Source organism: Macrobrachium rosenbergii, chromosome 50 (genome assembly GCF_040412425.1).
Source record: "Macrobrachium rosenbergii isolate ZJJX-2024 chromosome 50, ASM4041242v1, whole genome shotgun sequence".
In the NCBI taxonomy this organism is placed as follows: Eukaryota; Metazoa; Arthropoda; class Malacostraca; order Decapoda; family Palaemonidae; genus Macrobrachium; species Macrobrachium rosenbergii.
The window spans coordinates 7662867-7685000 of record NC_089790.1 but is presented as its reverse complement, the minus strand read 5'-3'; the positions used below and the strand labels follow the sequence as shown (position 1 = coordinate 7685000).

At 35.6% G+C, this 22134-nt stretch overlaps 2 protein-coding genes across 6 annotated transcripts in view; one reads left to right on the top strand and one right to left on the bottom strand.

Moving 5' to 3' along the window:
• The window catches only part of LOC136832577 (uncharacterized), a 9453-nt gene extending 1943 nt beyond the window's left edge, over window positions 1-7510 (top strand). The window contains exons 2-5 of the mRNA XM_067093650.1: window positions 1275-1457; window positions 2843-2969; window positions 5578-5718; window positions 6319-7510. Coding sequence (XP_066949751.1) covers window positions 1275-1457; window positions 2843-2969; window positions 5578-5718; window positions 6319-6868 — 1001 coding nt within the window. The 3' untranslated portion in view covers window positions 6869-7510. The remainder of the gene's footprint in view (window positions 1-1274; window positions 1458-2842; window positions 2970-5577; window positions 5719-6318) is intronic.
• Window positions 1-22134, bottom strand: part of LOC136832575 (cytosolic carboxypeptidase 1-like) — a 198322-nt gene that overhangs the window by 32659 nt on the left and 143529 nt on the right. For all 5 annotated transcript variants that reach the window (XR_010851263.1, XM_067093648.1, XM_067093646.1 and 2 more), the window contains 8 exons: window positions 20237-20491; window positions 19232-19400; window positions 18955-19089; window positions 18223-18331; window positions 17884-18040; window positions 14314-14561; window positions 13270-13398; window positions 10852-11030 (listed from right to left, as the gene is read on the bottom strand). Coding sequence is in view for 4 of the 5 variants with exons in the window: in XM_067093648.1 (XP_066949749.1) it covers window positions 10852-11030; window positions 13270-13398; window positions 14314-14561; window positions 17884-18040; window positions 18223-18331; window positions 18955-19089; window positions 19232-19400; window positions 20237-20491 (1381 nt within the window). In the remaining variant the exon portion in view is untranslated. The remainder of the gene's footprint in view (window positions 1-10851; window positions 11031-13269; window positions 13399-14313; window positions 14562-17883; window positions 18041-18222; window positions 18332-18954; window positions 19090-19231; window positions 19401-20236; window positions 20492-22134) is intronic.

The following is a 22134-nucleotide window of genomic DNA, read 5'->3' as shown; positions in this document are numbered from 1 at the left end:
TCGCTTCGAATCTTTCACCTTTAGAATGGCTGTGTCCATATTTAGCCAGTCGAAAAAAACTGCAATGCCACAATGTTTATATGCGTAAAATTTAATGAAAGAGAGAGAGAGAGAGAGAGAGAGAGAGAGAGAGAGAGAGAGAGAGAGAGAGAGAGAGAGAGAGAGAGAGAGAGAATCTACTGAGCATTATATAAATGACCCCAAATTAAAAGAGATGACTTGCTACATAACCAAAGAATAAAAATAAAAAACAATGAACATGCACAATGAACAATAATTATATAAACTATGTAGTTAAAGGCTTTATATTTATTCAGTTAAAAAAATAATAATCAACCCAAGGATTGAGTTAATATTTTCTCCCAAAAGTAGCGTCTGAGAGAATATCGTACAATCTGTAGTAGGTGTAGGCATATTCTCGAGATTATTCATAATTTTCAGCAAGATAATCCCTTCAGTTATAACTAAGACAACGGCTTGATTGTCTTAATTCAGTGACCATGAAAAAAAACCTTCGAGTTATCAAATAGTGTTCTTCAAGAGATATTTATACACCATGTGCTTTTCTCCCATCAGAGAAAAATATAGTTTTTGCAGAGTATAATGGTCTTCATCTATAGCGTCATTAGCTAAATTGCAAGCTTAAGTGCTGAGAATGTAGCATTAAGAATGAAACAAATGGATTTCAAGAACTTCACCAATGAACAACAGGAGAGAAATGCGTAAGATAGTGCAACAAGTCTTTTGATGTTAAGGTCCTCGAAAGGGAAAATCGTCTGTTCGTTTAGTAATACAGAATGACAACAACCAAGAGTTTTGACTGCTTGGTCAAGGATAGCTGGTTCTCTCACCAAAAAATAAACCTGATACGCAGATTTTTAAAAATTGAGGTAAAGACCTTCCCACCACCGAAGTTGAACCAAGTGTCCCTTTCCCCAAAAGCAGCATTAGTGTTCCTTTGCATTATAAACAAGTTGGTCTAGCATTTAAATACATCTCTATCAAACGCTTAACATACTAGTAACAAGGTTCACAGCATTTTTACTTTAATTATTTTCAAAATCACATATTTTCATAAACATTCCAGGGTCATAATAAAACATTTAAATTAAATCTATGTTCATACAACAGGTTTAAAAGGCACTTAGAGAAATTCATCACTCCTGTGTGAAACTAACTTCAGTGAACAGATCGATTTTCTATACTGCCCTAGTCAGCGTAGTATAGTATTTTGAAGCCCCTATTAATCAATTTCTTTGTATTTTCTCAAACAGGTCAACGAATCCAGACAGTGGAAGTGGGAAATTCTCGTTATTTCATTTCCAATGTCTCTCCTTACTCGCCCACCCTCAACTGGTTCCTTGCTTACGAGTACTGTCGCAACATCGGCATGGAACTCCTATCCCTCGAACAGTCAGAAGAGGCCACCGAAGTTAATGTATTCTTAAGGGAAAATAGTAAGGACGAGACTTTTTGCAACATATTTCTTATGTATTTTAAATTCATACAAATTCTACATAGTTTAGGAATTAAATTTCCTCAGTCCTGCTCATTTCTAGAATGCTTTAATGTGGATTCATTAATGTTGTTTCCAACAACTATGAAGTGTACAGATAATCATTTGTAAGTTCTAGTCCTAATACTGGTGAGACTTCCTAGAAAAAATATTCACCACTCTAAGTCAATGTGATGCACTAGACAATTATATCATACTTTCATTAAAGATTTGGCATTGTACATCATATGGATTATGGGACAATTAATTGTTCACTGTACCTAGCGCACTGAATGTGACTGCAATGTCTAACCACATGAGAAAACTAACAAATGACCTGGATGGGGACTTCATATCTAAAGTTAAGTGGCTACAAGATGCAGTTTCTCCCCCTCTTTTTAAGTCTTTTTCACTAAATCGGATCCCTCTTCTATCAACATCCCGAATATGCATGGTGTGTCAAACTTTTCACACAGAGATCCATTAGTTCAAATTTCTTATTCTTTTTAAAAGCAATATCACCAGCTCCTCTTTCAAAGTTACTAGCACTGTTAACCTTACTAAATCATGTTTGGAGTACTGTCTTCACCTAATGTTTTTATTTCATGAGGCATTACAGTATGTCTAATCCATGACTCAGCCATGACCTCATCTCTATATCCTCTTTCTGCCAAAAGAATGTCTTTCTATTTCTTTCCTAAATGAGTTATTTGGACAAATATTCTATTGAGCTGAATGAGTGAGTTCCTTGTATCAGCTAGTCTTGTGACACAACCCACACCACTTTGCACATTCATTCATTGAATGTCTTGGTTTCTTAACCTGGTATCATTCTACCTAGCTTTGAAATGCTCTCTGAAATTCTATTTTTTCAAATCCTATAATCACCTACTTCTCACATGGGTTGAACTGTCACTTCCTCTATGGTCAGGCTTCACTAGTTTTCAATTTCAACTTTTCTTGTGACAATATGGCTGAACTACACCTTTGCATTACGGTGTGTATTCCCTTCAACCTTTACATATAAAAATTACCAAACCCAGCAATGCATCCTTGAAGAAGTGAATGAGGATATGACTTATATAGAAAACTATGCCAATAATACTACAAACATAAAAATACTTGTAATCAGAATCAAACTTCTATTCCATATATTACTATATGTAACTTGTTTTCTGTCCACTAACCAAAAAATCTGTCAGCTTCATCCCAACCATTTAGCTCATTCTATACAAATTTGTCTTCCATTTATAAAGAAAACTGCTTTGCATTTACTTTTGCCAATTGTCTGACAACCAAATGAGCAATATCATATGTTGTACTAACAGACTACCATTTGTTATGCAGGTTATATCAGCACTGACTACTGGACAAGCGGAAACCAACTTGGGTCTGCTATGTGGCTCTGGATGAGTACAGGTCAACCCTTCAATAGCACTTTCAACTATTGGGGAGCTGGTGGACCACCTTTAACGTAAGTTATCCATATCATGATATAGTCACTTTCAAGTTGAAAAATTAAACTTACTTGCAAGTCAAACAAACAAGGATAAGATACTTAAATGCTAAAATGAATATCACTATTAACATAAAAGTAGTGTAGCCAGACCACTGAGTTGTAATTCTAAAGTCATTGGTTTAGCGTGAAAGATTTATTCATAAACCTTGGTAAAAATGAGGTCCTGTATCATAGATGACGACAAAGCGATGTTGCACAATAATATTTCTAATGTCACATATACTGTAGTATTTAACATAAGGTACACTGTAAGTGATATGACCCTGAGAGGGATAGATCCGAAGAATAAATCAAAATTTCTTTTGCCTAGATAGCTTAAATGTGCGTCAGTTCCATTTCCAGACATGCTCTAGAAGAGGAATCCACCCTGGCCATCTATGTGTCTAGTCCCAAAGTGCCCCAACATCAAAAAATGATCATTCCATCTGTTGGACATCTCGGCCAGATATATATTTTTTTTTAGTCCCAAGAACTGGAATGCTTCATGCTTTGCAATATGCAGGTTAATGGTGCTGAGAGTCATGTAAGTTGATTCCCAAATCTGTCATGGGGAGAGGATATGATGGCCAACATGTTGAGCACATAGAATCATGTTCTTCCTAACAGATGGTCTCTGCAACTTGAGGCCTGTGGTATACTATGGAAGGTGTAACGCAATGCCTTTTCGTAGATCATTTTGCTACCTTTCTCAACCACAAATTTAAAAACTATTGTACAGTCGTGCCACACCAGAAGCAGGCCTCCCTGGAACAATATAAGCATTCCTGCCTTTTTCGCATATCTGACTAGGGTTGGAGAAACTCTACCAGTCAGCAAATGTGTATATCACATTGGCAGCTCCACTCTGTACACAACAAGCCTAGTTCCTAGACCTTCTTGCTCTGGAGGATCTCCTGAGAGAATTTCATGGTTGTAGGAAGCTGCTTAGCCAGTCTGAATTTTAGGGGTATCACCAACTCCTCAGCCTCCTTAACCTTCACATTTGGAAGCTTTCAGTCAATGTATCATCAAGAGACTTTTTGTGTCAGAATGCCAAAGTTACCTCCAACCCTGGCAAGCAATCTATCACTTGATTATACTAGTCTAAGTGGAAAGTCTTCTTTTGCTGGTGTAAACATTAATCCACTCGCTGCCATTATTGAGCAAGTAACATATTTCCTGCTCCTTCTCTACCTTTCAATCAAGTTTTCTGTGTCAGTGATTTAGGGTTATCTGTGCCCTCTTGCACATTCTAAAGAAACGGGACACTGACCTGATGTCTTCCAGTGAAAATCAACTTTGGTACCAGGTTTTAGAGAGAGGGGTTCCCATGAACTTTCAGACCACTCTCCAGTTGTTCACTAGTTCTGAGGCACCTGTCTAGGCCATAGCATGAGCCACTTGAAAAAACCTCTGCAAATCCTTACTCTGATGACTATATTTTTAGTAGCATTGGCATCAGCAAGACACTTGAATGAACATCATGCTTTATGTATTCAGATTTCTCACATAAAGAAATGGAAGACCATTAGCTGCAATATGTTTGGCTTTGCAACTATGACACTGACAACATCCTTCTAGTCTCAGCCTCCTCCTTCATCCGTCAGTCCCTCTATGCCTGTCCAACTTGGGAATGAGGAAGGACTGGTTGTGTGCAAGTTGTAAGGAGTTTTAAGACAACAATATTTCCAAGGGGGAAGGGTCATTGTTGTATTTGTCCACCAGAATTAGCTAAATGGAAGTGTACAAAAACACTGTAGCAATTTGAAGGCAATCATTTTTCTTTAGAGACTTAACAATCACATCTCTTAACATGTATTCTATATGCCATCTTGTAGCTGCAGGTTGTGTTAATCTAACTTCTAAGATAGAAAATAACTTTCCTGACTTTGAATCCTCCTCACCTTCCTCCAAACTCTGATAATCCTGCATACAATGCTGTGGTTCTTGTTTCTACACTTTGTGAAGAACATATAGTAAGTGACTTTGCTTCACTGTCAGGCCCTATCTTACTAGGTACAAGCACTAAACAGGTACCAGACTATTTCTTGGCCCCTTTTTGACTATAAGTGCGTTTAGACTCCTTAACACTTCATTTCTGTATTTACTGGCTCCAAGGAGCTACCAGGGCAATTTACAACAAACAAATTTCCTCCAACATAAATAGCAACTCAGGAAAATGTACTGACAGTTTTAGTGGCAAAACGGTTGGTGAGGTGACTCAGTGAATGACCATTTTCTGCCTAAGGGGGTGCTCTGGAGCCCAGAGGTACAGATGGCAAGGATGGATTCTTCTAGAGTATATGTCTGGAATAGGACCTGATTTAAATTTAGGCAAGTGAAAGTGATAGGTTTGTGCCAAAAGAAAGAAATTATTCTAAACTTCACATAATTTTGTCTTGGACTCTTAAATGGCATGGATAAATTTGGGGAGGGAGGGACGTGAGGTTAATTGTAGAAAACCTCATGATAAAATTGGCCTCATCATTACATGAAAAACATCAAGCACCATGGTGCTGTATTATAAACCTACCTACAAAAAAGTTACAACTAATCCCTATTTATCTTAATTTCTTTATTCCAGTAAATCACAGCAATCATGTATGAGTACCCAGGATGCAACCTGGTCTCCCCACAATTGCATGGATTCTAAGGCATTCATCTGTGAACAAACACGCTGCTTCTACTACAATTATGTAACCACTAATCGCGTCTCAAGCCAGGGGTAAGAGCAGGTAATGTTTACACCAGATGTTTGTAGAGGGTAAGGTCAAAAAAACTCCAGTTTAATATCTGAGATCAATCTACTCTCTGAAATTCTAAATTGTTCTCTTATTGACAAACAGGTCAATCAAAATTCTACAAAGTAAAAGATAAGATAAAAACCAGTTGAATAAGAGAATAAATCCATAAAAAAGATAGAGCTCTGTTTCGTGTTACTGCATTTACTATAGAAGATAATGAACTACAGTTCTAAATGTTAAAATATACTTCAAAATAAAAATTCTTCTCGTGATTAAATAAAAATAAAAAGTAATAAGAAATTCTGAAGACCTAAAACCATTTAAGAACACTAATTACCTGTACAGTACACTAAAGGAAATTGTTTCAAAAATAAAAAGTTATAAGAAAAAGTTTAGATGTTACAGGAATTTATGGACAGAAGTGCTTCAAAGTTAAGCAACACTTCTCAAAGCTCAATAACAACCACATGAAGATTCATTTAAAAATTGCCTACAGTATTTAGATGACTGTGTCAATAACCGAGAAATAGTTTTTAAGCAATTTAATATTTACAATATTCACTTTTCAATAATGATTACAGGAATACAACAGTTCTACCTGGCATCACACGCATCACCAACAGACCACAACTAATCAGAGGAACAACTCAGCCTCAGACAGGTGCTTCATCAACAGATATAGTTGAAACACCGACTCAAGCCTCAAATACTAAGGATACAACAGAAACTCCAATTTCAGCTGTGGTAACAACAGAACCTGCTGGACCTCTGGAGGAAGACTATACCACCACAATCCCTCAGGGAGTTCCTAAAATTATGCCTACTATACAGGAAACAGACACCATACCTTCAACAGCTTTACAAGAAGGTACATCACACCCAGTCAAAGTGATGCCTATTGTTCTTCCCAACATTGATGACCCCTCCAATGATGCCAAAAGCAATGAGATCGTTCCGACGCTACAAGATTCCTTCCTTCAGGTACTTCAGCCCCCAACTAGAGAATTTACCTCAACTGCAACTAAGTCTAGTACTCCAAGCGTACCAGCTAATGTCAATCTCATGGAAATTCTAAGCAGAAAAGAAACATTTAGCTGGGCTTTGGCAGATGGAACATCAGACCCATCTTAAGTTGGATGGCAAAGGCTAAAGGGCATATGATTACCTATACTGTACTAAACAAGACTTGGGAAAGGAAATTATGGGAATCATGTATTGAAAGAAGCTGGTACGCTTTTCGATACATTTATTGGGAACACTGTTTTATAGTATTTTCCTATATAAGGTTACAGTAATTAACCAGTTTTACTCTGCGTTATTTTAAACAAATTTATATTGAATAAATGATGCTGGAGCATTCCATAATTAAAACATACTCAATATGGCTGTGATAGTAAGAGTATTTAGTATATTTAGTACAAAGAGCAAGCAAATGCACTTCTGACTTATCAGCACTTATTAGTATTGATGAAACACCATCAATGTTGATAAAAAGCAACATCTACGAAGCCATTCTCCCTACTGATACTTTTGCAAATAGCAAATGATGCAGGGTACTGCTGGTTTTGCCGCCTTGGGTTTGGGCTAAAGTGTTTTTATTAAAAGAGGAATACTTCTACTTATAACCTGCATTATATAGACAACTTCAGTAATTAAGTATATGACTTTTAAACAATGTTACTGTGTGCTTCCCAGTTGCTGTTACTACTTTGCTGTTGATTTATCATGTGGTCTGGTTGGTGAGTCTTTTTACACAATAAAAAAATTAGGAAATGCAGTTTTATTATCTAAAGTTCAATATCTCTATAGAGAAGCAAAGAACTTAAAAAGTCAAATGGCTGATGAGTTCTCCATGCCCTGAGCCCTTAAATTGCTACTAAGAAAAAGGCTTTTTTGTTGTTAATTATGAAAAGATATCAAGTTTGACAAAATTTTCTCGTAGTCAACGAGACTGAGTTTGGCAAACAAGGGTAAGAAGCCAAGGGCACCATGTGATTTAATAGAGGTCCAATCTTTTTACCATAACAAAGAAAACATAATGCTAAGATCTAGGATGACAAATAAGGAATGTGTCACAAGAGGATTATTTTTCTTTCCTGTGGTTTGAACTAAATGATAGCAAATCTGTGAATACATAAATATACCTTCCTAAAAAGTACAATTTGTTGAAATGATAATTCCAAAGTGAAATATTATACTAATAATAGTTTCCATAAATCAACCTAGCATCAGCTACCTATACCAAGTACCATTTAGAAGTTATGCCCTCATGGCTCATGTCTCTCTAAAAGAAGTCAGGTTGGCCATAAATGTTACATACTTATTAACACTTTAGTTAAAATGATAATTACAGACAGCATCAGCTCAGAGTTTGTTGGTTATGCCTGTATGTATTAGCCAAGATCTGCACAAAATGCAATTGAAACCAAAGTTCCATTGAGGGGGAGAATGGGATGGAGAGTGCTAGATTTCCAGGTGTATGCTGTCTAGATGATAACATGGATATTTTTTTATGACCAAGTCACACTGCTAATGTTAACTTACACAGCCAAAATTGGGTAGCTACATTAAGATCACATCCTAAGAATTCTCTATTGTAACAGAGTAACAGGACTATTAACCGAGTAAGAATTTAGAATCAGAAAATGGATTTTAAGGGAGATGATCATACCTTACTAAAGTCAAAGCTTTATAAAGATAGTATTATGTATCTGGTACATACAATATAATTCTAGATGTTTATCCTTGTGCAATTATTAAGTTTTGAATAACCCAATGTTCACAACACTAAAACTCTGAGCAGTCTGTCCTGCGATAGCATCAAATACTTTTCCATTGCAGAGTGCTTCCTGTTATTAGCATTAACACAACCAAATACTCTCACATCGAACAGTAGAATATACTGATCTAATATCTATTCAGCAATTTGGTGGGGAGTTGTAAACATTGTACTGTATGGTGAATGTAAAATTTACATACTTGGTTTCTGTTAGATTCAGGAATAAATCCCCTAGTGTCTATCATCCCATCACATCAACTCTTTTAAGATTTTGTGGGTTTTATATTTTTTGCTTGTGTTCTGAACCCTAACCATATAGGCATGCCTTTCCCTATCTGTACAAACTATTCTATACAGCCCTTATCCTATCACCTGCAATACATCCTGTGAGAGGATTTTTTCCTTATGAAACATAAGGAGCTGCCTATACAGCACTATGAAAGGGGGAGAGGTCAAGATACTCATCTTTGGTTGTGCTGGGTATACATTCAGACAGGTTAAGAACATAGATGTCTTTGTAACCAGATTTACCCAATAAATACCAAACCATATAGGAATCTCCCACCTACTTTTGAAATATTTATTTCTGATAAATCTACAAATGATTACCCTTTAAATAAAAGATACAAAATCATTTAGGTAAAAGAAAAGTAAACAATGAATGAGAAATGCCAAGATAAATAGTGATGACAATAGACAAATGGACATGAACAGAAGACACTTATTGCATATTCAATGACATTCCACTCCAAACCAACATCAAGCACTTGTAATGAGCTAATTTGCTATAATTACACATTCTACCACATGTACGGTAATTACACTTTACAAAAACTTAAAATATTTCACAAAAGAAATTCACATTATGAAAGATAAACATAATGAATAGAAAAATGGATAGCAACTACGGAAAACTACTGCACACTTGCCAAACCTCCCTATCCAACACTGAAGCTTTTATGTGCATTTGCATTAGAGTGACAAGAGTATCAAGAAATAAGGCTGCTAGAAAATTCTAAGAAAATATTGAAGAATGTGCCAAAGGAAAGGCTGTGAAAATTCTTTTAAAATCAGCAACTGTCAATTTAGTTTCATGCAGGAGAAATCAACAACAAAGGCACTTTTTATAACGAGAAAACAAGAGATCCCATGTGGCAAGGAAGTGGTCATGCCATATATTTACAGATCATGAGAAGGAATTTGAAAGGGTACCAAGACAAGCAATTAATGGCAATTACAAAAACAACAGAAAAAAGACAGTACCAGAAAAAAGAAGCAGCAGGTAAATCCGAGTACAGAAAAGGAGGTTTCTGGGAAATACATACAGATGGCCTGGAGTTAACAATTAATGTAAACAGAAAACTTGAGGTGGTCAGTAACAAAGCAAAAAAAAAAAAAAAAAAAAAGTACAGTAAGGAAAGTGGTTGCATAGATACTGAGGGATAAGCATAAGGGTGAACTCAAAATTCAATGCCTAGTTGCTGTCACAAACAAGGATCTGGATTGCAATTATGACTGCTATTATGGATTTTCAAAACCCATAAGTATTAGAGCAGTGGAAGATCATGCTTAACTGGAAGAGTAGGCCTCTGAAGAATTAACTTCCTCTTCCTTGGGGACACACAAACATTAGAAAGGTATGAAAAAGAGCAACAGCCTGGATATAATGAAAGGAGAGTGCTGACTTGTAATTAAGAGTTTCTCATTAGTAAAAATAAAATATTTCTGCGTGTATATTAAGCGTGTAATCCTATACGAAACAGACATGGTCACTCACAAAGAAATTAGATTTTGAAAGGTGTGACAACAAAATGCTGAGATACATAGCTGAAGTGTACTACTCATATTACAAATGAGGAAATTGTTGAGAGATGTGGTGTCCAGGAAGGAAAATGTACTTTGACCTCATGGAGCGAGATGGTTTAGGCAAGCGATGAGAAAGAGAGAGAAAATTTTAGTCAGGTCAAGCAAAAGTACAGTAGTAAGACAAAGGGGAGGCCCAGAAATGAAAGATGAGAGAACAACAAGACCAGACAGGAATTCAGGAAGAAAGGGCCCAAGACAAGACTCCGAAGAAAACCCATTTCACACCTAACTCCATGAATGGAAAATCTGGCACAAAAACTTAGGGATTTGCTTAGCAGAACGAAACAAAATATGTAACTACAGAACTTCAAAAAAACCTTCACTAAAGCCTATGGGAATTCTCTGTTAGTATAACTGATCACATGAAATATTCACTGCTTAAATAGACGGCTTGGCATTACCATATATGCATCTATAGAAACTTGTGTTTGAAATAACAAAATGTGATAAAGAGCTACAATGTACTTACTTTCCATGAATGACGCCCTCTGGGTTCAGCATAGGGACAATCTTGAAAACAAACTTGTCAAGGAGGAGACGGGCAGCAACAGATCCACCAAGGATAAAATCCACAACACCCTCCATTACCCACGAAGAATTACTCTCCCCAGGGTGGACTCTAGCAGTTAGGAAAACAACCTCCTTGGTCTGATGGCAAGCCAAAAAAAGTGAAGTTAATACATGTAATTCATAATAATTAATATTATTTAATCATCTACCACTGCATATATTTAAATTTTATTTCAATAAACTGTTTGTAAATGCGTGATTTATCCTTTCATTAGCGGAAAAAGTATGATTTTCATGACAAAATCAGCAAAATATTGTGAGTACTGTACACATATCACCTTCACTGAACAAGGGGGAAAGTTTTCAATATTAAGACAGAGCAGGAATATCTATGGTTTGCACCATCAGCATAATGTGCTTAATGTTTTTACGACAAACACATTGGTTATAAATAGTTCATATGCAAGGGCTTCAAGAATCCTGAATGCTCTACTATATCTAATTCACATGCAAACTGTTTTCTTACTGGTGGCAAAGTGCATGCATCTTGGGGAGGGGTAGGGTTTCCAGGCAGCCAAGAGCCTTACTTTTTGTATGCCTACTTTGCTGGTAACATGGCTTTCAGTTTCCTGAACTTTTTGCTAGTTTTTCCTGCTGGAATTACCAATCTAATTTTATTTTCTCTCAAACCACATGATACTAATTTACTGCTTTCTTTTGTGAGTGCACATAAAGAATTATGGTAAAATGCCAAGCAGAATTTTTTCCACCACCAATCTGGATGATATTTAGCAAAACAGCAGTACTGTAAGTTCTTTTTGAGGCTCATTTAAGGAGAATCCTGTTTTAGTATATCTAGTATAATTATTCCCATTCTTCAGCCTTTTAGTACTTCCTCAATGCTAGTAATTCACAAACAGGATACTACTTGTGTGTGATATAGTAGATGGCACTGTTAAAAGTTCGGTTTGTATGCTTCTCTGCTAGCAAAACAATTATACACACTTATTTTAGAATTACAATTACAGTACAGTAATCATACATATTTCAGTGTTTTTAGTTCCTCCTCTTATCCTCTGTTTCACCTTATTTTCCTCGGTGTTAATAAGCTGGTGACATGAGTGCTTGATAGCCACCAAGAAGATCTGTGTGTGTGTGTGTGTGTGTGTTTTATACCCTTGTATTAAGTATTCTGCCTTTCCTTTTTTGTTTCACCAATCTCAGATGTAAATGTTGATCGCTGTGTATATTTAACAGATCAGTCTGGATGAAGTTTATTTATGTGACAGGCAGCTTGTAGGTTTCACATAGTTCAAACAATTACTGTGTAACAGGCTTCATCTTTTAACAATACTTTTGCTTCTTCATTCACTTTTGATAGCACAGAACAGGACAATAATGGAAAACATGGTAGGCCAAGCACTTACAGTATATCTTTAGAAACTGGATTGGTCTTCTGATGTCTCAGCATTGTAAGCAGGCATAACTTATGGGACTTTACTCCACATCCAAAGTTGTCATTTTTTAAAATACAAAACAAAGGAATTAACTAATGGGTTTTTAAGCTTTTGTTTTCATTGTAAGTTGGCATTAACTTATGAGTTTTTACACTGTCTTACAAGGATGGTTCTCTATTTGACTCTTTGTCACCCCCATCCTGCCTTCCTCTGCTCTAGAAAGCAATCTTCTGTGTCTTGTGAGGTCCCTTGCATCTTATCTCCGACAAATGACTTCCTTTGGTTCTCCTTGTTTGTTCAAGAACACAAGCCATCAAAATTTGAATGTACCTAAGAATTCTATCTCTTATTGTCTACAACAGGTTATATCCTGAGCTTATGCAGTTGTATCAAAAGAAGGGCTTGCTAAGTTCAGAATAATGGCTCATGAGATTCAAGTATAATTTGGAGCTCACTACCAATCAGAGAGTTGGCGCCTGGTATTGCCAGAACATCGCTGCTAAGTTTTGCCTTCATGGTACAACTTGTAACACTTCTGATGTGGGCCTGGGACCTACTGTCAGGGAGGTTATGTACTTTTGATGGGAAGGATGTGGATCATTATTCATCCTCTTCATGACTTGTTACTTATAACTGAAGTTCCCACCTCCCACCTTGTCCTTTTCCTTGTAGCTGGTGATCCACACTACACAAAAAGTGAGGCCCTTGTTTGCTTGGGTGCATGTGCAGTGTTGTTGGCCATCAAATAATTTTCCTTTGAATTAGGAATGGAGTATCTAAGATTTGTGAGGACCTTGTATGTGAGCTATTCACAAAGAGTACTAAAAAAGTTAAAACTGTTTAACAAGAAAAAACTTCCACAAGAAAGCTTCTCTACAAAAAATTTCAGTGAACACATACAAAGAAAACCACCAACTTACTTTATTTGTATCTTTACTGGTAATGGTCAGCAAGGGGACAGGATTGCCATTAAGAGTGTGACATAGCAGCTGACTGCAGTAGAAGATATCACTTGGCAGATTTCGGTTATCCAACTTGCTGAGATAGGCCTAATAACAGACATGCAAATCCATGATTACAACAATATCCAAAATTACATAAATAAAGAGCACTAAAAAATGTCATCTTTAAACACAAAATTATAACAAAACAATGCAATGCTCAACAAAATATCATGAAAAAATGTAAGCTTGACCCACAACATACATGAGGACCAAGCTAATCTTATGCAATCCCTCCAATGAGTTGTAATATATTAAAAATCAATCCCTAAATTGATCTAGATGACCTTTACATCAGAGACGCTCTTACAGTACTATATATAAACTACTGTACTATGCAGACTAATTATGATGCACATTTAAAATGAAGTGTTAGAACTTGGTACTGTACAGTGGCATTATGAAACAAAAGGATGTAGTATTTATTTAACAGCCTAACATATCTTAAGTTTAATACATGTGGCTAATAGGCTTGGAAACTGGTTGGGGTGATAGCCAGATAGCAGCACCTTTGACCAAATCCTGATCTTATACCTCTCAGTATCACTGTCATCTAGGTTTCCCGTGTTTTGAAAATTCGGGAATGTATGTATACCTCTCTTGTATATACTTAAGAACAGAGCAATATGTGTGTGGCATGATTTGTTCTGATGTGTTTGTGATATAACTGTGACCAGCTTGAACAGAATTAGGGTATACAGTAGTGATATTACAACAGGTTTACTGAAAAGTAAGATTAATTGTTTAGCAATATATTACTTTTATGGGCTTCCTTCAATTCAGAACTTTTAACTTTACAGAAGCTAAAGCAGATTATGAGAGAAAAGTGTGATACTGCTTCTTCCAAAGTTTAATAAATATGGTCAACAGCCCACCCATAACTCAAAGGAAATTAGTCAGAATTAGATGCGAACATAAACTAGCAAAACAAAACGAAAGCTTGATCCAGGAGGAAAAACAAACCTGTAACTGAGTATAGGTGTAAGGATAGTGGTATGCCAAGTAGCAGACATCGTAAGCATGTGGAAAGGTTACAGTAAAGGTGGCCGTGTAGTAGGACTTGTTGGCAGATTTCTTAAACCGAACATTATCGTGACATTTGGGAATTCTCGAGTAGTGATTCTTGTGGTAACAGATGTTAGATCCGGTGCGCACCCAAGCAGGGCGTCCCAGCAAGGCCTCCCTCACACTGAACATAACTGGTTTCATACCTGTTGAGGGAATTCACAGACACACAAAACTAAAAAGTGATAAAAGAAAAGCCAGCTGTGCCGCTACCAATGATAGTATCTATGAGGAAAAATGTTACATGTTTCACCATAACTTGCTTAAAGGCATTCTGACTTCAGTTTCTAATTTGGTTAGATATACAGAGAATAAGGTCTAAATTTGCAGGAGAAGCATAAAATTTGCACTAAAAATCTTACCAGCTAAAAGAAATGTACAATATAAGTCTCAGTATCAATATATGCCAGTGTGTAATAAAAAACTTTTTCTCCCCTCAAATTGGGCATTTGTATATGGTAGTTTGTAAAATATGGCGAAGAATTTTCCAACCTAACATCAATTCATACTTGAACTCTCCCATTTGTATTACATTAATTTTACAGAGATGATACACCCCCAAAACATGAAGGATTTTCTGATACTTCCAGATATATGTGGAAAGAGATTTGTTTCATTTTCACATTTGTATGGAAGAAATGATAAACCTTGAAAAACAAGATCTGTATTCATACATCAAAACCCTTTACTGGAATACCACAAAGAAACCACATTCTGCACTTTGAAGGCAGGGCATTAGATACACAATGGTAATACTGGATATTCAAAACAAACTAACAATAACAAAACTGGTTTGTTAATTCTGAGTGACACGCAAATAAACCATTGCAGTGAGGAGTGTAAAAAAAATAAAACTCACTCAATGCAAATTATGTTCAAACAGGCAACTAATCTTAACACATGAAGAATAAACTTAAAGTTAGTAATGAACCTAACAAAAACTAACTTTTAATTGAGTACTAAGCAGCCAGGTAGTAACTCCTGACACCAACTTAAACAAAATGGACTAGAGTATACAGTAACCAAAATAAATGCAAACCTAACACTAAACTGAAAGCATTAATTGTTCTTATATTTGAAAACATAAGAGTCAGAATTCACACAATTTCTTACAAGTCTACGTTCCACAATGAATGGAAAGCAATGCATTCTGATTGTTATGGATTGGAATATGTGGTTTAGGCATAAAGCCAGGCACTGGGACCCATCTGATTGTTATGGATTAACCGTCTGCATAAAGCTGACAAAAAACACTTTGTGTGTATAAAAATACACATAGAATACATGAAGATGAATTAAGAGTGAAACGAATAAACATACTCTTCAAAAAGAGATCAAAATTAACAAACACTTCTGGGATACTCCAGTATTACTCTGCACTACAACAAACACATACAATGGCAGTTGTGGCTGCATGATATTCTGGGAGACATTAAAGAATGTGCAGCACTATACTACCAACTGACTGCCATTGTATTTCCTTTCAGATGGGCTGAAGCATCTACAATGATTTTTGGACACACAAAAGGGCTAATTATAAGAAACTGGTTTGTGATGCTTGCCGGCTTCCTTAATCTGAATATACAGTAATCCCCTATGCTTAATACCAAAATATTGACAACTTTTTCTACTTGATGTATAGTCTACTGGTCACAGTGCAACAATGACGATTCTCCCAATTTCCACTCAGAACCTCTGTCATCATCACTTTTGCAATCATTCTAAGAACTACCAGAGATCTGAATGTTAAAAGCAGTAATTATCATCATCACCAGCATTCATGTTTTTATATCAGGTCTTTCCCATTAGGGGAACAGATGACACAAGAATGGTTGCTATTCTTTTCTACCTTGAGCACTTTCTATCTGAATTCCAACTGGGTCCAGATCCTCATCATATGCCCTTTCTCCCTGATCTTGGCCTTTCTAGTTATTAGTCAAAACCATATACTCTCTAGCAAGAGAGGGCACAAACTCTCTTCACCTTCCAACTTGTCCTCTTGCACCTCTTCCCATTCTAAGATCCAAGACTCATTTCAACTTATCACTTAACAGTAAACTAATCTTATATTTCTCCTCTCCAACCTCTTCCAGATTATGATACAGATTACTTGTTGATTGTGGATTAGTTGCAAATTCTGCCAGAAATTTTCTCTCTTTTGTCTAAAAATACAATCTTGAAGAGGAAAAAATCATTTACTGTGATGGAAATTACTCAGGGCACCAACACTTTCCTTCTTTTTGGAGTTCCCATTATGTAATCCTATATACAATGTGAAAGCAAGTTCTTCAAACCATTTTTCCACCAGTGCTCATGTCACCAACCATGCTGTTGAAAAGATCTGTTATTTTAGTGGCGAGACTATTTTTCTCAACACTGAGAGGAGTTTTTGGTGATTTTGGTTTCCAAGATAATTTTGATCTTGACGTCCTTTCCACTTCTGGTGAAATGAACCAAATTCTAGGGGACAACTTTCCCTTCTTTCAACTTCAAGTGATAATAAGACCAGATGGAAGTAACCTAAATTGTGCATTGGCATTCCCAATTGTCATCCTGTCCAACCTCCTTTACCCATAACTGAATTAGTTTTTTACCAATTTTTGTAATCTTTGATAGGCTCTTTTCTTGAGAAGCTTCTAACTCAGTTAAATGTTTACACCTTGCTCATCTTCATACCAGTCATATCAAGCTACAGGGGTTCAAAGTCCAAAGTCCAAGAATATCCTTTGTAAAATTTCTAAAGTTTCGGTTCCTTCCATACCAACTGTCTTGAATCAACACAAGGAATGTTGCCAACTGCAACCATGCAAAATGCTAACAATATCACTTAAGAGAACATTTGGCTCATCACTCGATTATTGTTCTCATAGATTTAATTCCTCTACTTGCATAATGAAGTTCTACATGCTAAAAGGGAAGTAACACCTTCAATACTAACTTGCCTTAATGCTAAACCTCATTAAATCATCTACCAGGAAAAAATCTTCCCTCTAAAACTGAAGGTTCAGTAAAAATTATTTCTTATTAACAATGAAATGTCATGGTGTAAACACTTTTCCTCATTCTCAATAATAATTAAAAGTACTATCTAGGGTAAACAAGAAATATGAAGGACATGCAGTCAAGACTCCAGTGGATTAGCTAATGATGAAATCATCAAAAGACATCCTGAAGTAAAAGTAACACTGAAGTGCAAAATTGGGAAAACTGTGCTTTTTATTTCAAACTATAAGTTTAATGAAACATTTCATAAGCTTTACTGTTGTAAATATAAACATGAGAAATTAAGATAAGTAACATCAAGCATTTTATAGACATAACCATGAATGATGTAAATTCAACAACTCAAAAGCATAACCTCGAAAATATCTAAATCTTGCATTTATGAAAACCTGTTTAAATCAAGCTTCCTTAAGCTTTTAGACTATAAATTACTGTTCAGATTTGATACCAATTTTTAAAACTTACCAAAGTTGAATTCACTATTAGGTTTTTCATTGTTGATGATATTGAAGGTATATTGAGTATTTGGTTCCATGTTGCTCACTTCAAAATAGAACCACTGGTGGTGATGTGATGAATTGACATCAGCATTGAGAATCAAGTCATACTCAGTATTGGAGGCCTGAAAAAGTAAACAGATAAAGGTATAAATATTACAAATTAATATAATAATAAAATATATAATGATTAAGAAGCCAACTCAACATTAACATTAAGAAACAACTGTTCAACAATATGGAATAAGTGTACTGTCCTTTGAGCTGTAAAAAATATAACTAAAAAGTTGCTCCCTATGATACTGACCTGAATAACTCTCCGAAGATTGCCACTTTCAAATCTTGACTCAAAATTCAGGTGATTAACTGTGACATCCTTTTTCCCAACACGCTTTTCATCCCAATTACTCAATGATCTGTATATCAGAGCATTTATTCATTAAAGAGATTATGGCTCTAAAAAATAAACTAGTCAATCACAAACATAAAATTTAGTTTTCACAGATTCAACAAAAAATATTTTCCCACTATAAAATACCATCCCCATAATGAAGACTTTCATTTATAGCAAAATTACTTCATAACAATCTTCATACACATAAACAGTTATGATACTGTATAACATAAATGACTATTCCACTGTATCAGTATGAGATTGACCCACATCATCTAGGAGCATATGCTTTTAATATAACAAAATTTTCATTTAAACAGATCAAGCCTAGCAATGTAACTCCTTCCAAGTCACTAAGAGCAATAAACTTTTCTGATGGGACTGTCCATTTACAAAAAATAATAAAGCTACACATTGAAATTCCCTATAATGTATGAATCCATTTATTATGTGCTAATAAAATTAGACTCTAAATCACTGACTTGGTAGAGAAGAAAGGACAGTTGATACGACTCAACAACAGACTTTCTTTAAATGAAACCCATTGTATTTACAGTGATGACTTGTCCTCAAACAAAATTTTCAGAGAGAATACCTATGAATCTACTAGCTCTGAATTCAACACATACTTGTTTCTATGATTACCTGGAGGACGAACTAGCTGGTGTAATAAGTTGTCTTGAGTGTTCTGACTCTAACAAGTAGTCAAGATCATATACAACCCGTTCCATATAAATTTCTGGATGCAGTACGCGTTCTACAGTGGCAATAGCTTTACTCCTGTAAAACAATCAAGGAAGAGATAATTATCAATGAAGAATTTATCCCCAAACTCTATCCATTTTGTTTCAATATGAAATTTGTTGAAAGGAAATTGTAAACAATATAATCTAAACCATGCACTCCAGAAGGAACAAATTACCTGCACACTTTCCTATCCTTGTCATATAACTCTTCAAGGTACATGGGACCTCTTGCACCAATCATGTCAGGGTAGGCCACTTTAACAAAGCTGATGATGCTCTTTGTGCTGTCAGAAGCTCTCAGGTAATAGTCAGTGCCAGCATCAGGAGAGGAGTCATTTACATTACCTAAAAATCCCAGAATAGCCAGCAATAAAAAAATAGCCAAAACATACAAAATGACCAACTTCTTCAAAACCTGTATAAATATTAACAATATTTTGTAGTAGTTCAACATAACTGCATAAGTCAGTACTATTGGAGATATGTAATGCATTTAACATACACAAAATTTCGATCAGAAAATCTGATACCACATTAAAAGTGGTGGTTCCTTGAGAACCTTATAAAAGACTGGGAGACAAATATGAGGCTGACCGTTGAAAAGGAGAACTATGAATCATTTCTCAGGTTATAGAACTAACATTTTCAACTAATTCAATATTTGTAATATAAAATTAAATACCCAACATTGGTAGGCACAGGGTCCTTGAGTGTACAAAATGGTTCCAGAAAGACCTTTGGAACATAAACAAAAACTTTGGGCCACATTTAATCTTCAATATGTATTTCATGGTAAATGGAAAAACTCCTCTTTTGATTTTCCAACCAACATGGAAGTAACACCATTTATGTGAAAACCAGAAAATTTGTACAAAAAGTTATACAGCACCAAACTAAGTCCCAAAATGTCTAAAACTACATAATATCTATCTAATTTGGAGACGAATCTATGATGCTCTATATCTCCCATAGCTTTTTTCTATTTTGGAAACAATTCACAAACAAATTTACGATGCTCTCTCGATCTCTCTCTCTGTGCCAACTATTCAAATTCTTGGTAAGAGCTTCACCATTACTGTTATCATTGAAAAGAGAAAATTTCCTCTTTTTTAAAAATGAACACTATAGACTAGTTTTGTCCTATGAATAAAAAATCAGTAAAATAAATAAAAAGCTCATACCTCTTCTAGCTTCCAATGTTACATCCTTGAATCTTGTACCAGATTGGACTTTATAGTTTGACAATTCAGGGAATAGTGGAGCCAGACGAACAAGTTCCTCTGTTCGGGGCCTTTCAACTGAATACTCTGATGACAAATCAACCCCTTTCATCTCTCGGGAAAGATCAAAATCCTCCTCCTCTTCTTCCATTTCATCCTCAAGCTCATCATCAGAAGAATCTGCATCCAAACCCGGTGTGGCTTCACGGGACAATGCTATTACAGAATAGAAAACACTTTTAATAACTTCTTTCAAACGAAGGCCTTTCAAATTACTATAAATGGAAATACTGTATTGGGGAGAGGTACATGGACATATACGTATATCTGAGAGATTTTTATTAGTATATATTCATACTACCTACAGCTACAAGAAGATAAAAATTAGCATTGCAAAGAAGGTAATTGTTTGTTTTCTTCAAACAGCAGAACAGAAAGGCGAGTTTTTAGAGAGTGCTTTTAACCAATGTATAGTAGTACTGTACAAATGCACTGATCTTAAATTTCAAGCTTTCTTGAATTAATGTACCTAAGCCCAATGTATGGGGGAAAGAGGGATGCTGATGTAGAGAAGTCATGTACTTATAAAATAAAATTTATTCAAAGTCATGCACTGTACTGGCATTAAGCACCAATAATTGTTCTAATAGTGCTGACTATACAGGTACACTTAATCTATGAAATCGGAGTGTATAAAACAATCCATTCTGGCTTACCAATTATGTATATTTACCATTCTTATTTACATCAGTTATTGCACGTAAAAAAAAATCCTGAGCAATAAGGAAAACTAGGATTTTTTTTGTATTTTGGACTGCTTAAGTATAATCCTTGTATGGAAGATTTAGATAAGCCATCCTCCAATGCTCTCCAGACATTATCCTAAAAATATTTATGCTTTTTTCTCATATCCGAGTCTCAGTGGATAAAATTCCCAAGATGGTTTTTGTCATTGGAATCTCCAAGGGTTAAATGAGAAGATGACTGGAGTGGAGAGGAGCTTTGTTCAGGATGACCATTAGGTAACAACAACCAACTTGAAGATTTAGGATTGTACGGATAATAGGCTGTAAGTTACAGCAAAAAGGACTGAACAAGAACTACGAAACAATTACCTAAACAGAAGGAAAATGAATGCCTTGTGCAAATTTGTAAAGGCTGAAAAGAAGAGATGGCTGGGATGCAGCAATACACAAGGAAAGTTTACCAAAATTGGCTACTTTGGTAGATAAACATTGAGCGGGGCAAAAAAAAAAAGTTACTAAAACAAGAAGATGAAGTCTCTAAAGTCTTTTTGATCTGGTTGACAAAAAAATTTACAGAAGGGTCCTACTGATTGCTTTTCTTTAAGTATGAACTATTATTTAAGATTGGGTAAAGAGGATATGGTGGAGATGCTATGATGGCATTACCATTAAGGTTTTACAGACCTTAAGGCATAGATTTATCTTCTCTAGATCTAAGCGAAACCAAGAGGGATCCTTTCTATCATTCTCATTCAAGTTGGAAAAGAGAGGGATGTCAAAATATTCCAAGGTATCAATGGATGCCTGTACAACAAAGTGTTCCACAGACTGCCTGTTTGTTGCAGTGCAGTGCATAACTTAGTTGATAGCATGTGCTGTTCAGTGAAACTGTTAGCTCATACAAACCCCTACAGGTTCACTCAAACGTTTTACAGATCACAGAAATGTTTCATCAAGTAAAGAAGGATCATTGTACAATCCCTATTCAAAAGGATTTGAGGAGATTTGTGATATCCAATCACAGAGGAATAAAAAACAAGTCTCTTTGTAGTCTTGATGGTGGATATCACATACTGTATGTACTTATTTCTGGGATGATGCAGAAATCAAATC